General features: G+C 41.3%; 1 protein-coding gene across 1 annotated transcript in view; it reads left to right on the top strand.

Annotated features, from left to right (window-relative positions):
- Positions 1-15,326, top strand: part of LOC103721114 (wings apart-like protein 1) — a 34,406-nt gene extending 19,080 nt beyond the window's left edge. The window contains 4 exon segments of the mRNA XM_039123973.1: positions 11,907-12,060; positions 14,073-14,170; positions 14,274-14,355; positions 14,827-15,326. Of these exon segments, the coding sequence (XP_038979901.1) occupies positions 11,907-12,060; positions 14,073-14,170; positions 14,274-14,355; positions 14,827-14,910 (418 nt within the window). The 3' untranslated portion in view covers positions 14,911-15,326.
- The last annotated feature ends 1,605 nt before the right edge of the window (positions 15,327-16,931 follow it).

Here is a 16,931-nt window from a genome sequence, read left to right as displayed (position 1 = left end):
TTAACTCACAAATCAGTCATCCACATATATAACTAGGATTTAATTTTTCCCACTTTTTGAAGGTTCAATATTGTCATCCTTAGGATTGGATGCACAAACCTTCTGCTAATTTTGTAGTGGTTCAGGACTTCAGGTTCAAAGTTCATCTTTATGTTCTAGTGATTAGATCTGTATGAGGCAAATATCCTGCAACATGCACAGCCCCTTAGATAATTCCATCAAAAAATAGTTGGGCTTGATGGCACAAGTTGTAATAGATTGGAAAGTACCAAGGAGGAAAGGACTACTGGAGATTGAAGGAAAATGAGGAGATGAGAGACTAAAGAAAGAAATAGAATGGAAAGAAAGTGCAAGAATCGAGAAGGCTAGAATACATCAGTCACCTGCTGCTAAGACAACAGGACAATCACCAATAAATCAGAATGTCAAAAATGCACTTTTGGTTGTGGCCCATCATGTAATAAATATTTTATCGACTTATATGGGGCTAGAATACATTGTGTGAGGTCAATTTAACCAACAGGAGAAGGTGCAATTACAGGATAAAAAAACATCACTTCTTAAATTAAAGCATATGTACCAAAGCATCTGGGCTTGGAAAGGAATCTTGGCAACCTCATTTATCCAAGAGCTAATCAGCGCATCAATAAACTCATATTAAGACACAAATGTGAGTATAGGAATGTCTCTTCTTTATATTCTCCTAAATAAAGTTTACTTTAAATCTGCCTCCCATAATTTGATTGTTTGGTATATGTAGTGTCACTTGGTTATTCTGAAGAGTTTTAAATAATATTTGACAAGAAATTTCATTTTAGACAACGAAGTATTTAGCCAGAGTAGTTTGCATTTTGCATGAGCTGTAGCTCTATTCTCTGCTTTTGCTTGAAATGACCACTAACCTTTTCTTTTTTACTTCTCAAAGTTATCATGCTACAGTGAACAATGCATGGCAACCAGCAATTAACCTATCACCTGGTGAAATTTCCGAATTAGCATTTCATTATGGTTCCAATGGTAAATGCCTATTAATTTCGTAAGAAATTATCTCTTGGTGCAGCTTGAGATATGTCAATATTTGTAGTTAGCTTTAGTAGGAGGATCTAGGCTTATGATTTTATTAGGTTCCTTCACTTACTAGCCCATGAAATATTTAAATGAGGATCCAAATTCCATTATTGGAGTGTTCTTTCACTTGGCTCCTAAGAAACTAAATTTAGGTTCTTAGTTTGAAATTTGAAAAATCTTCCATGATAAATTTCTTCCCTCTTTTTTTTTTTTTGGGGTGGGGTGGTGGATTCTTTAATTCTCACCTAGGTCTTTGTCGTGAAAATTCTTCTAATAAAGAATTTAGCCTCCTCATTCCTTCATCATCAATTGAAACCACAAAAATATTATCATATTAATAATGTTTTAAAAGGTGGCTGCGGCCCATATGCAGTATGCGAGCTGCATATGCAGGCACTTTTGCAATTGTAGTTTCTTTTAACTATTCAAAAATAAGTAAAATATGTTAAATACAATAAAAAATTATTGTAATAGTAATATTTTTTTGAATAAATAGTAGCAATATCAATAACAATAACAAGCAGTGCTTCCTACATAGTACTTAATACATAACAACAATAGTCATAATAGATTTAACCAAGATTCTCCGTACCGGTATCGGTAGGCGTACTGGTCGCCTACCGGACTGGTACGGTTTTGGTTCATACCGGAACCAGCCAGCTCTTTTCCGCCGGAGTCGGGGAAGAAGAAGAGAACGAGAGAGAGAGAGAGCACGAGGAAGAGAGGGAGGGAGAAGACCTGTGGCCGCCATTGGAGAGCCGCAGAGGGGTGGCGGAGGCCGAGGGGGGCCGGAGGAACCCGCTGGGGCGCGGCCACGGCTTTTTAATTTGGGGATTTTAAGTAAAGTCGGCAAATCGGGTGCTGACTTTACTTAAAAATTTTCGAATTTAAAAAATTGAAGATTTTAAAGTGAAGTCAGCAACGGATTTGCCGACTTCACTTAAAATCTCCAAATTAAAAAGCCGCGGCCTCGTCGAAACGGGGGACGCGGCCGCGGCCTCGGCTTTCGCCGTGCTCCCGTGGGTTCCCCTGCCCCCCCGGACCTCTGCCGGCTCTGATGGCGGCCACAGGTCTCCTCCTTCCCTCTCTTCCCCACGCTTTTTCTCCTTCTCTTCGTCTTCTTTGTCTTCGGCACAGAACCGGCCCGTACCAGTTTTCACTGCTCCGGTGTACCAGTTACAGGCCGGACCGGTCCGAACCGGCTGGTACGGGCCGGTTCGTCAGACCCTGGATTTAACACATTAACATCATTAATACCCATAACCAACCCCTCCCAAGCTTATGTCCAACTTAACCATCATCTTGAATCCGCATGGGCTCAAATAAGAGTAGGCTACATGTGTCGATTTGCAATGATACTCCAGCTGCATATGTGATTGCACAATACTAAGTAGTAGACTTTTGGTCCAGATGCAGTATTACTGCATAAGGTAACTGCATATAGGGCGGAGGCCGAAGGGGGGGTGGCGGAGCCCGTGGGGGGGTGAGGGAACCCGCGGGGGCGCGGCCACGACAATTTAGGAATTTTAATTCGGAGATTTAAGTGAAGTCAGCATCCGATTTGCCGACTTCACTTAAAATCCCCAAATTAAAAGCCGCGGCCGCATCGAAACAGAGGACGCGGCTGCGGCCTTGGCCTCCGCCACCGCCCCTGCGAGTTCCCCCGTCCCCCCCTCCGGCGGGCTCTACCGCCCCTCCGACCTCCGCTGGCTCTCCGATGGCAGCCACAGGTCTCTTCCCTCCCTTTCTTCCCCGTGCTCTCTCTCTTTCTCTTCGTCTTCTTTGTCTCCGGCATAGAACCGGCCAGTACTGGTTTTCACTGCTCCGGTGTACCGGTTACAGGCCGGATCGGTCCGAACTGGCTAGTACGGGCTTGTTCGTTAGACCCTGGATTTAACACATTAACATCATTAATACTCATAACCAACCCCTCCAAAACTTATATCCAATTTAACCATCATCTTGAATCCGCATGGGCTCAAATAAGAGTAGGCTACATGTGTCGATTTGCAATGCTACTCCAGCTGCATATGTGATTGCACAGTACTAAGTAGCAGACTTTTGGTCCATATGCAGTATTACTGCATAAAGTAACTGCATATAGGCATTGCATTGTGGATTAGCGACGGGATCCGGATGTGTGCCCGCATTTGCAGCTAGTTGCACCATATTTTAGAATATTGCAACTTAAACAATGTGACCATCCTTGGGAAGAAAATGCAACCACATGGCTTCTCCTAGGAAACACATTTCAAATAATGCTTTAAAACATTCATTATAACAAATATAAGCATGCAATTTCTATGAGGTGATGATATTTGCTTTATATTAATATATTATTTCTTGAATTAAGATATTTAATTAATAATCTCGAGCTAAAGAAGTACTAAAATCAAGTTTTTATATCCAATGGGGTAGGGATGTCCTAGTTTCTCCACGGAATGGGATGCCCTGTTGTCTCGGCCCATCCCGGTGGTTGTTTTGGTTGAGCGTCCTGGTAGGTACCATCCGTCTCTTCCCCTTCTTTCCTTTGTTTGTTTGTTTGTTTCTTTTCTTCTTTCTTTTGTTCCTTCCGTCCTCTTTCTTTCTTTCTCTTTTTTCTTCTTTTTTTCCCTTCTTCCTTCTTTCCTCTATTTTTTTCTTTTTTCTTCTTTTTTTCTTTCCCTTCTTCCTTTTTTCTCCTCCCTTCCTTCTTTTCTTCTTCTTCTTCTTCTTCTTCTTCTTTTCCTTCTTTCTTTGTTTCTCTTTTTTTCTTCTTCTTTTGTTCCCTTTTTCCTTCATTCCTTCCTTTCCCTTTCATCTCTTCTTTGTTTCTTTTTCTTCTTTCTTTCCTTCCTTCTTTCCTCTCTTTCTTTCTTTCTTTCCTTCTTTTTTTCTTTATTCTTTTGTTCCCTTCTTCCTTCTATCGTTCATTTCTTTCTTTTTTCTTCTTTTTGTCTTTCCCTTCTTCCTTTTTTTCTTCTCCCTTCCTTTCCTTCTTTTCTTCCTCTTCTTCTTTCCTTTCTTTCTTTCTTTTCCTTTTCTTCTTCTTTCATTTCTTTCTTTTTATCCCCTTTCCTTTCTTTCCTTTTCATTTTTTTTTTCTATGTGGCTGGGTTTCAGAGTCCCGCTCCTTGTCCTGGTACCGTTTTGTCATGAGAATGGGATGCTCCCCCGGGCCCAGCTAGCTCCGCCTTAAGGACAAATATTTACCTATGTATCGAATTGGTTTAGCTTGCAAATAGTGAGATATATAAAGAAGATTATAATGGTCTTTCGTCAAGTATATTAAAATAAATATATAAAATCTGTGAAGTTCTCAAAAATCTAAACAACTCAAAGAACAAATGGAGAAGAAGTATTACAAAGTTCTTTTCCAAGAATGAGAGTTAATGTGTTTTTTCTAACTTATTGTACTACTTATTTATGAGGCTAAAAATATATTGACAAGAAATGTTTAACCTCAATGATGAGGGATGCTAAATGACAATTTCTTTATGGGGGAGAACACTAGAAAGATTAGCAACAACGACACTAGGATATAAAGTATGCCAAAATCTTGGAGCACAAAAAGATAGGAACTTGTTTTCTGAATAGTAAAGGGTTTGACTTTGACTTTATATAAGTTGAAAGTGAACTCAAAGGGAGTTCATAAATATAGAAAATAAATGATGGACTCAAAGAAGATTTAAGATGTTTTATGCCAACTCCTAGTTACAATATGGTACCAAGCAAGGTTCCTAGTATTGTTTTTGGTACCTGGACTAGCACCATTCTAGTACAATGTCAGTATCCCTCGGTTTGTAGTACCAACACTTGGTATTCCCCTTAAGTCGAGTATCAGTTCACTTGATACTAGATGGTATGGTCCGGTATAAAATACTATTGTACCAAGAAAAGATGGTAGAACTAGATATTTCAAAATATGGCTGTCTTACCTATGATTAGCTTTGATATTCCATAGCTACAATCCCTGATGTAGTTTTGTGAGTGGCAAGATTAAGGACGCTTGAATTCTGGGGTAGCATTGGATACATGTGGGGAATACTTGAGCATCGCGAATGGTTGTGTGGTTGTTGAAATTTTGTGCACTCTTTTGAGAGTAGGATAGTATCATGTTGCAAGAGGTGTGAAGTCAAAGGATTGGGTGACACCATAGACTATGTGCTTGGTTTTGCCAAAGCATGCTTAGCTGCAAGCCCTAGAGTTGTAAATGGCATGCTTTAGAAGATCAAACTATGTTTGTGTCTTTTTACCTATCATAACCTACTAGTTCACAACTTTTTCTTCAAACCAAGGATTGCCCTTTGTATTGGTAACAAAAAAGCATGCCAGCTATTGTCTTGGCACATACCTGTATGGTGTGTTGGTACAGTATGCATTGGACTGACACTTGATAGGCATGCACACCAGCATCAAGAGTTTTTAAAGCCTTTCTTCTAATAATGCAAGTAGCCAAGCACCTGTGCAACCTCTACCACTTTGTAGATTGTCCAGATACATATACATAACTTGAGAAGGATATGGTACCGGAACTCGTGCACTTTTTTGCTAGAACGGTACGGTACTAGGTATGGACACAGCACACAGGACTGCATCCCTATACCAACACATTGTGTATTGGTGCAGAAAACCAGCCAGAACAGTATGGTACCCTTTATACCATCTTGTTTCTGCAGGATTTGAAACCTGGCATACTAAGTATTCCTAAGGCTACCTTTGATATTTGATGCTTTTCTGTATCCTTTTTTTTAACAGATCTTCCCCTTTTTTCGTGCATACAAATTAAAGTACATCTCCTTACTGGGGTCCCCTCATGTGTTCGTCGTACATGCCTATACCATCTTAATCTATTTTCCATCATTTTGTCCTTATTTGTGCATGTCCCACCTCTAATAGATCCATTTCTTAATATAAGTTTTGCCATTATTCATCTTGACATTTCGTTTCTACTGCATTTAACTTGTTCTCTTGAACCCTTATTATGGCTTAGCATTATTAGTTATACAATGCGTAGTCCTTATCATTGTTCTATAAAATCTTTTCATAAATCTTCATGTATGCGTCAACCACACCCTAGGGGGCACCTCTCCACTTCATCCAACCTGCTCTAATTCTAAGAATATTCCATCATATATATGTATATCTTCATCTATTTCTCCATTATTTTGTATAAAAGTTTCCAAATGAGGAAATCAATTATATGTTGTTATTTTTCATCCATCAATCTTAATGGCATCTTATCTTTATTTTCCAATTTTACTAAAATTACATTCCATTTGCTGTTTGTTCTACTAACTTTTAAGCCCTTATCCTTTGAAGTTTTTCTTCATAATCTAATTTAGCATTTAATCTAGTTTCTTACTCATTAATAGTTGCAATAGCTTGCCAACATTCTTAACAATGTTAGCAACAGGGGAAAAACGATATTAGTAATATGGAAAGGCATAATCTGAATTGAAGGGAGCACGAGTAGAGTTGTATACAGGTTCATGTCCAGACAACATCTTTTTGATCCTTATTTCTTCGATTAGCTTGTTTTGAGTCTGTATGTCAATCTTGGAAGGCTAGTAAATAATTAATCCATCAACCAATTGAACTAGAACCTTGTGCTATTCTGGTAGGCTTGTCATTTATATATGAGGGATATTAGAAACAAGACCAGAAATTGTTATTGTTTGGTCCAAGGATTACATTTTTTTGATGGCATCTCTTTTGCCCTTAAATTATGGTGTCAAAGGTTCAGGACAGGTCCAAGTTCAAGACATAGGCTTCCTAGGGCCGAAACAACTATGCGTAGGACCAAGGTACGCTGACTCGGTACCGGTAAGCATACCGGTCGCCTACCGAGCCAGTCTCCTGCTCTTTTTTTTTTTGGTTCACGTCCGCGCGCGGATAAAAGGTGGCCACAGAGTAGCATTAAATGCCACTCTGTGGCATTTATGACCCGAGTGGGGCAGCGCGCAAAGGTTCAGGATAGGTCCAAGTTCAAGATGTAGGCTTCCTAGGGCCGAGACAACTATGCGTAGGACCAAGGTACGTTGACTCGGTACCGGTAGGCATATCGGTCGCCTACCGAACCGGTCTCCTGCTCTCTTTTTTTCGGTTCACGTCCGTGCGCGGATAAAAGGTGGCCACAGAGTAGCATTAAATGCCACTCTGTGGCATTTATGACCCAAGTGGGGCAGCGCGCCACGCGGATGAACTGGCCCATGCCCGCGTGCTGCCCCGCGCGAATGAACTAGCCCGCGCCCGTGCTGGCGTACTGCCCCGCGTGGGCGGGGGAACTGCGCCCGGGGCGGTTCCCAACGCGGGGAATCGCGCCCGGGCGCAGTGGAATCACGCTCGCACGCGGTGAAACCGGGCGCGGAAATGCGCAGGGCGGGGAATGATGGAGGGTGGCTTTTGGCCCGGAAGCCTCCACACCACTCTAAGCCTTGTGCTCCTTGTGCGCACTTTGAAAATGGTTCATTCGGGCCGATACGGGTAACGCCGGATGGTGTTCGGATGCTTAGGTACTCGTGGGATTCAAGTCAAGGGGCGGGCCTACTGGTTGCAGCTTGGCCTGACTCTTGGCTTGATGAGAACAACCAAAGACACAAGTATGGAACACAAGTATTTTATAGGAATGCTTGATGGTTGATTCTATTCCCAAAACAAGATTACAAAACACTCTAGTGGAACTATGATGGGTTCTCACTAGCCCAAGTCCTTAGAATGATTCTAAGACCGATTACAATAGAGCAAAGCTCTCCTAAGCCCTTAGGCCGAATTATAAGTGGAACTCTCTAAAACAAAAGGATATTATCCCAAGCTCTCATCAAGGCATATATATAGGCTCTTCATGGGGGACAAACACTTCATAAAAGGGTGGCAAATGGTGTGGCTTAGATCGGGCAAAGCCTTGGCTGACCAAGGCTTGTGGTTGGCAGGCTGCAGGGCGCTGCTGGGCGGCTGGGGGCGCTGTGGCAGGGCGCTGGCGGGCAGCTGGGGCGGAGCAGGCAGGGCAGGGGCGCGCGATAGGGTGCTTAGCAGGGCGGCCGCGCAGGCCTGGCACACGCCGCGCGCGTGCAGGCAGCGCGCGCAGGCCGGCAGGCGCTGCGCGCCCATACGTGCGCGCAGGTGCATGGTCGGGCGGGCACACGGACCTGCGGCCGGCAAGGTTCGCTGAGCCGAACCTGGCTAGGCCGCGGGCGCGCGCAGGCGGGCTTGGCCGAGGCTGGGCATGCGCAGCGTGGGCTCGCCTGCCACATCTTGGCCGAGTGTGAAACGGCTTGGCCAAGTGTGAAGGGGCTTCGGCCAAGGCTTGGCCAAGTGTGAAGAGGCTTCGATCAATGCTCGGCCAAGTATGAAGGAGCTTTGGCCAAGGCTCTCTAAGCAAAGTAGTTGACCCAAATGTTGATCTTGGTCTTGGCATGGCCTTCCATTGGCTTCATCCGGGCCCGGATTTTGCATTGGTTGAGGGCGCCGACGGCGGCGTTTGCGGGGATCCTCAACAGGGAACCATGCGTGGCCCGAAAAGGGCCATGCGCTACACCACAGGGCGCACATTGTGATTTAAAAAAAATGGTATCCGGTGCGAACCGGCTGGTACGCAGCCGGTACCGGCCCGAAAACAGTTGAAACCGGTTCCCACGCTATCCGAGTATCGGTTTCAGGCCGGATTGGTCTGTGCCGGGCCGACCGGTCGGTACGGTCCGGTTCGGCAGACCATGTGTAGGACTGAGTTTACCTTGAAACTGGCTTAAATATTCTAGGCATTTTTAGCCAATAATGCCAAACTGGCTAGTTCAGAGCGTGCCGAACCAGTCAGTTGCCAATATGGCCATCAGTTTAAGGTAAAAAGCCTTCGCCCCTCCCCTATTCGAATATTCTCCCCTCGGCTTTGCTTGATTTTGAAACCCTAATCCCCATCCCCATCGAGTCGGCGATGATGCCATATGATGGCAATGATGAGGTCCCCGACCAGGTATCTCTCTCTCTCCCCCTCTCTCCTCCTCTCTCTCTAGGTCCTCGTTGTCGGATCCGGAGCTCTCAAAAACCCCTCATGATGGCTCAAACCTCTCTCTCTGCAGCCTCTCTCTCCCCCTTTCTCTCTACCCATCGCTCTTAGTCTTTGTTGTCGGATTTGTAGTGCTTGAAGCTCCCTTGCGATGGCTCGAACCTCTCTCTCTCTTGCTCCCTTCCTCCCTCCCCCCTCTTTCTTTTCCTCTTTCCTTCTCCGTCTCCCCCTTCCTTTCTGGCTCTCCTTGCTTCAGTACATTGCGGTACAGACTTGTACCATACCGAGCTAGTTGCCTGTTGATACGAGCCCTGGTATTTGTTCGGTAGATCTTGATTCTAGGTTTAAATGAAGGCTATTTTAAACTTTAAAGCTCTTTATTAGGGTAGTTGGGCCCATAATCAGGCATAGTTGAAATTTCCTAGGGTTCATATCTCATACCCTCATTTACAAAAACTGGCATAATCGGATTATTCACATACACAATATATGTGTATATGTATGCTTTTCTCTATTACAGTTGAGACCTTTCTTTTGCTGATTTCTTCACCTACATGAATTTCTTCAAGGAACATAATAGCTAATACACACACTTGTAACCATGCCAAAAAAACAAAAATGAACATGAAACACGGTAAACCATATCTGTTGCCTACCAAGACAACCAAAGACAACACTAACCCTATTATAGGAATCAATGAGAAATATAAGGGGCCAACCCGTACCGAACTGGTACTGGCTTTGACCAGTCCGGTTTGTACGGGCCGGTTCAGCCCGTACCGAACTGGTACTGGCTCTGACCAATCCGGTTTGGTGTTAAAAACTGATACCGGCCGGTACGGGCTCTGACCAGTCCGATTTGGTGTTAAAAACTGGTACCAGCCCGTACCGGTCGGTACCGGTCAAGGTTTACTGTACCAGTACCGATAGGCGTACCGGTCTCCTACCGGATCGGTACGGTTTCGGTTCGTACCGAAAATGGCTGGTACGAACTGGCCAACTCTTCCCGCTGGAGCCGGAAAGAAGAAGAGAACGAGAGAGCGGGGCGAAAAGAGAGAGGGAGGAGACCTGTAGCCACCATTGGAGAGCCGCGGAGGGGCCGCGGAGGCTGGGGGGCAGGGGAACCCGCGGGGGCGCGGCTGTGGCTTTTTAATTTTGAGATTTTAAGTAAAGTCGGCAAATTGGGTGTCAACTTTACTTAAAAATCTCCGAATTACAAACTTTGAAAAATGCACTTAAAAATTCCTAAATTAAAAAACTGCGGACTCGGCCTCCGTGGGTTCCCCCACCCCTCCGCGGCCTCGGCCTCCGCCGCCCCTCCGCGGCTCTCCGATGGCAGCCACAAGTCTCCTCCCTCCCTCTCTTCCCCGCGTTCTCTCTCCTTCTCTTTGTCTTCTTCATCTCCGGCACAGAACCAGCCCGTACTAGTTTGCACTGCTCCGGCGTACCGGTTACTGGCCGGACCAGTATGAGCCGGTTCGTTAGATCCTGGTACCGGCCGAACCGGCCAATCATACCGGCCCACATCGGTTCTAAATTTTTTGGAGGCTTTTGGATGCGTACCGCTACTGGCGCTCATCGGTGGATCGGGGTACGGCGAACCTTGCAAGGGGCAAAAATAGGAGAATATAATAATTGTCATTTTTGGTGACTGATAGGAGGATGGTAGATCTGACAAACCTACATGTCATTTTGAAGAAAGTACAGATTTAGCCTAAAGATATCATCTTTGATAAAAGGTTCGCCCATGTGTTTTGATCATATCTAGTTGTATCAAGGCAAAGATTTGTCCAATCCTACAAGCCATGAGATGATTACAGCAGAAAGCAAAATGGTGACCCTGAATGCTCATCCTATGGTATATCATAAATAAACCAAAGATAGGATATATATGAACTGTTTATCTAAGGAAGAGGAAGGAAAAAAGGGAGATCAACCAATACCACCAAAAGAAGGAACTGTTTATTTTATGCTTGTCCTATACCATGGAGTGCTTACTCGGATGGTATCCCCACTTGCCACTTGAGCAAGGGGATGGGGGGTCGATTTTGGTTGGAGTCATCCCTCAAAAGATGGGGTGGATATAGGGTAGAAGGTGGGGATTAGCCCTCCTAATCTCAAAAAGGAGAAAAAAAAGACAAGAAGAAGAAGAAGAAGAGAGGAGAAAACAAGTGGACTGCTTGAGCAAATTCAACACCTTTATTTTCCTATTATAATAGGGAACCACTAATAAGCCTTCCTAATGTAATAGAGTGTCACCAACAAGGCTAAATAACTGAACTGTCTTCTTCTGGTCATCGCTGTCCATTTAATAAATGTTGCATCCCTTATTAGGGTCCAAAACATAATGGTAGGGCATTTGTACATGACCCAAAGCATATTAGCCCAGTAATGCCCAAATGAAGAAAATACATGACCATTACATAATTAAACTAAGAAATATACAACATTAGTAGAATATGATCTTTTTTCGCCTTAGATTTTATGTACAACGAAAGTATCTGCTTGCTACCCTTCTATTGTTATCTCTACTGTGGTAATATATGAATAAGACATCGACATATCACATATAGTTGGACATTATTATTTTAAGCTGCATCTGATAGATGCAGCTTTTAGTATGTTTTATGGGGTATTTAGATATATACATCTTTGTGTAATTTGTATATTACTAATACTAGTTGGTCACCTTGGATAATTAACTCTGTCTGAATTTTACCAAGATTTATCCATCGTATTTTTTTCTTATGGTGTCTTTATAATTTAACTTTTATTGTTCTATTATCTGATAATACACTGTTCAAATAAATTACACCAGTGTTATTATGCAACTCATGTTCTGAAGGTGTTGCTGCAGATTGCGCCTTGCATGTGCCCGTGTTTCAGTGGATCAACCAGGAAAATTAGAAAGCAGAGAAATTCACAGGGATGTAATATCATTATTGTGTTCCATATTTCTGGCCAATCAAGGAGCGGGGGATGCTGCTGGAGAAGGAAAATCTAATCTTTGTGTAAGTACATGCTGAATGGGTCATAAATATTCACCACATCACTATGTTTAAGCATGACAGCTTCCTCCTGAATAATCTTTTATTAAAATCATGTTTCAATATGCAGTGTCTGCTGCCCATATTATGGACAAATTTTTCGTTGTCTTTTGTACCATTCCTATCTCCAAGGTTCATTCTATGTCTTGGAAGAAGTTAGATCCTATTATTTAGTGGTACCTTAGATTAGAAATGTACACTTTTTATTTAGTATTGGAAAAAAGAAGGCTATATATAGTATCCATTGCCCTTTTTTATCATTTTTTATTTGTAATAGTGGATGACATATTATTTTGAGAGTTTTGCAGCTTCATTTTTGCACTATATGTGCACCATGCATGATTTCCTATTACGTTGCTTAAAAGTGGTATAAATGCCTGCCATATATAATTATATATAATGTACAAGGTTTCTAGTTGTCCAAACTTTGAAGAGAGGATTTAATGAATATAGTTATATGTATTGGATGTGTATGTATTATGCATGTTTTTGGGCTTGCATTAGTTAAAAAGAATGTTATTATTTTTCTTACTAGCTATTAAGGTAGAGTTAAAAAAATTTAGTTCATCAGTTGCATATTTAGTATAAATGTTCGACATGAATTATTCTAGGGAATGAAAAGAGCCCACTCACTAAAAACATGTCTTGTAGACCCATTTGATGAATGAACATATCCTATCGCCTATGTCATACCATTTGTGCTGCATAAACTTTTGTCTCTGGTATGTAGGTTTTATATTCTAAGTATATTTTATCACTATAGTTCTTTAGAGGTAGTGAAAAAGCAAAAGAAGGTAACTGATTTTTCAAAAAAGTGGCTGTAAGTTCTACATCCTCTTCTATATAATTAAATTCTTTGCTTAGAAGATTCAGAATATTCGACAAGTATTAGTATTGCTATGGGTACATGGTATGCTGTACCAGTCGGTACTGATCGATACCGAGCGTACCGTATCCGTACCGATGGGTACCGGTATCGGTACGCCAATATCGGTACGCTTGACGTACCGCATACCATACTGTACCGACACTCGGTACGCCTATACTAGTGCGGCACCGGTACGGGGTTCGGTACCGGTACGGCGAACCTTGTATGGGTATGATATTAGTCCTGAAATGGTACTTCAGCCAGAAGAAGAGCATGGTGACAGTTTTTCACATGATAAAGCAGCAGTTTCAATCAATAATAATAAATTGATGAAAAGGAAAATCATTCAGGAAAAATCCAGTCAAATTTCCTTATATAAAGACACATTCTACATTTTTTTTGGGGGGGGGGGGGGGGAGGGGGGGGGTTGTTCACCACCAAAAATGGAGATAATGAAAGTAAGTGTATCCTATCTTAGCCATAATGCTGAGAAGCAACCCAAAAACTACATTAAAATAAAGAGAAAACACCGTTCCAAGTAACATTTAAACCAACAATTTCCAGGGCTGTATCAACCCCAACAAGCGAACTGTTTCTATTTAAAAGGTTCAAAAATAATTCAAATTTCAAACCAAACAAGATGAACCCTCTACCCTAAACAAACATCAGTGAGTCCCAACCTCAACATACAAATAACACCTGCTGTGTTTGAGACACCTTGACTCGGTCTTGGTTTCACCCAAGTTGGCTCAAGCCATCCCTTCCACAAAGCCGATCATTGCTGAAGGTCAAAGTTGATGGGGCAATACCGCTGAGTTGCTGGAAGGCTTTTCTGCAACATCTTTGCTCTTCTAGTTATTAAGCACACAAAGATGTTGATGGAGCAATACCACTGCTTTTTTTAAAAGTTATTATTAGTTACCCAAGGATGTCACTCGATAGCTCAGCAATTTTTGCACATAATAAATCATTTAATATGGTTTCAGTATTCTATTGCTTGGTAGGTGATTTGTGCTGTCACGTCATGGCTCTTGGCCTAGTCATTCAACATTTTTTGCTAGCAGAAACAATTTCGGAATTGTCCACCTGACTCAATAAAATGAAACAGGATGATGAAGATTCTTTGTTGCAAGGAGAGCGAGAGGCTGAAATGATGATCATTGAGGCTTATGCTGCTCTGCTGCTTGCATTTCTGTCAATAGAGAGGTCTGTATAGCTTTTCAATGTATACATGTTTTTTTGGGTAATTTCATCATGTTAATAGGGTAATTTCATCATGTTAATATTTCTGCTAATTTGTCGCCAACAGTACCAAGGTGCGTGAAGCCATTGCCAGCTGCCTCCCTAATCACAACTTGCAAGTTTTAGTACCTGTTTTGGAAAGATTTGTGGTACGTTTTCAAATGAAATAATGTAGGGAGCTCAGTGTCATGCATTCTATGTAGATAGAAGGGAAAAAGAATTTTTATTCTCATATGTTTAGTTTTTTTTCATTTGAACCCTGCATGATCTCATGTGGTACATGGATGGCTAAACATTTCACAACTTTTTGAATCCACATGCCAAAGTTTTTGTGGTGCAGCATGATGGGATTATCCTGTTTTCTCGTTCCTACTTATTTGATTTTCTATTATATTTTGTCGTTCATTTCTTTCCTCCGAACCCTTGCAACTAGTATCGCTTTGGCTGGAACTTTCTTCCCTATTGGTATCCTATTCATAGAAAATTTTCATAAAATATCCTGGATTTTATTTATTGTTTTCTATAAGATCTACTAATATTATTATGTAAAGTGAATTTGAAAATGCCTGTTGGCTCTGCATTTTTTAACGCAATCTTTTGGTCCCACTTTGATTTGCCAGGCATTTCATCTGACACTAAACATGATATCACCGGAAACACATTCGGCTGTTGTCAAAGTAATTGAAACTTGTAAAGCACCTTAGAGAATGCAGAGATCCTGTACAGTGCTATTGATCTCTCGCTCGACCTGGAATTTCTTTTCGGTAATGATGCTTTGAGGAAATGGGGTTGGGTTGGCTGCACAACCTCGGGGACTAGCAAAGATCTGTATTCTAATTTGTTTGACCAGTTTCTTTTTTTTTTCCCCTACATTATTTCCATCCCCTGTTTGGGTTACGGTGCATTCCATCTCCATGCCCAGACCAGTGAATGTACGATGGTAGTATAGGCAAGTGCAGTGTTCGTGCTTGGGTTCCTGTCGAAATTGAATCAAATGAATTTGTTGGCAGATGTAGCTTTGAGTTAAATGTTATTCAACACTTCTTTGGTTTCCCTCTACGGTTGCCAGCAAAGGTAATTCTAAAATCTATATTCAGCAGAGTATAATTTTACATCAAAACTATGCATTGTCTTAAATTTTTCTTCAGGTCTTGTGTTAAATGAATATGTTGTTTTCGTAGAAAAATGAGCAACTTATTGACTATATGGTGGGAAAGGGAAGGCTGTCTTTGTTCCCTTCTACGTTTTTTGAATTCTTTTGCTGTATAAGTTCTATGGTTAACCATCATTCTGTGAAGATACGAGCAGAAAAGCCCAATCTTGATTTCTTTTGCTGTATAAGTTCTATGGTTGACCATCATTCTGTGAAGATACAAGCAGAAAAGCCCATGTAATGCAGTGTACACGGTTTTGAAAAATAATGACTTACCATAAGGTACTTAACAAACTACAAAAGGTGATCAATGGCCAAACATATGAAGATCAAAGGCATGTAGATCATATTAGTGATATTCATAGCAGTCAACAGAATAGCAAATCGCATGTTATATGGTCATTTTAGACTGATGATTGATATGAAAGAACTTTTAAATCGTAATAACAATCATGTAATTTTTTTAGCATCTATAATCTAAAAGGGGACTTCGTATTCATAATAAGAAAAAGGAGAAACGGAGAAAAGTTCTCTCATGGAAATGCTCATCCACAATTGCTTTAGCCATATTCTTATAACTATATATTCAGTATTAATTTATGTTATCATATGTGGCATTCAACAATTGCCAACTACCAAAAAATAGGATGCATGTCAAGCGTTATGAGTTTGGACTGATCATAGATTCAAAGGAATGTAAAGTAGGTCAAAAATATGTAAACGTCCATTTACTAACATGCTAGATTTGAACTTACATATGGGTATGCAGACTCCTAAAGAAATTTCTTTTTCTTCTCCGTCAGCTGTATTGAAGGATTTTGAGGATGGTAAAAGAAAAAAAAAATCATCTATATATATAGAGCTAAATTTGGCTATACTTGAGTAGACTCCATCGATGACCGAGCCCTAAAATATAATTTATTACATTTAAGTTGCCTGCATACCAAAAATTATATAATTTAGAGATTTCTAGTATATACATCATGTAGTCAAAAAATTAGACAGTCTAAATAACATTAAATTTTATATATATATATATATATATATATATTACCACTTGATGCATAGGTTAGAGGTCTTTAAATTACATGATTTTTAGTTTATAAGTAATTTGGAGATAGTAGATCATATTTAATGGCTCAGATCATCAATGTAGGACTTTCCATATCTAATGTAGACTGATTAGATCAAAGTGGGGTTCTACTCGAGTGCAGCCAAGTCCGGCTCTCTCTCTCTCTATGTGTGTGTGTATTTGTGTTATAATGAAATCTATACATCTAAAAAAATCTAAGTATCATGATATACAAAGTGTGCTAATTTAATTATGGTTGATTATCAATATGGTGTTTTATATTTGGAGGATAGATTGCTAAAAGAGCTTCTTCATTTGGGACCTTGACCTAGTGGTTGAAGACCATGGTAGGGGCACATGAGCTATGCTTGATATCTTGCTTCCATTGGCCTATCCAGGGTTCAAGGACCAAGCCCCTAATCCGAATTTTTGAAGGTATCGTGCTCTCGGATACAATTCACCTATCCTAAGGTGTTTGGAATTTCGTCCTTCGCATTTTG

The sequence above is a fragment of the Phoenix dactylifera genome, chromosome 2 (assembly GCF_009389715.1).
Source record: "Phoenix dactylifera cultivar Barhee BC4 chromosome 2, palm_55x_up_171113_PBpolish2nd_filt_p, whole genome shotgun sequence".
Lineage (NCBI taxonomy): Eukaryota > Viridiplantae > Streptophyta > Magnoliopsida > Arecales > Arecaceae > Phoenix > Phoenix dactylifera.
Note: the sequence above shows the minus strand (reverse complement) of the source record. Positions and strands in the feature narration are given on the sequence as shown.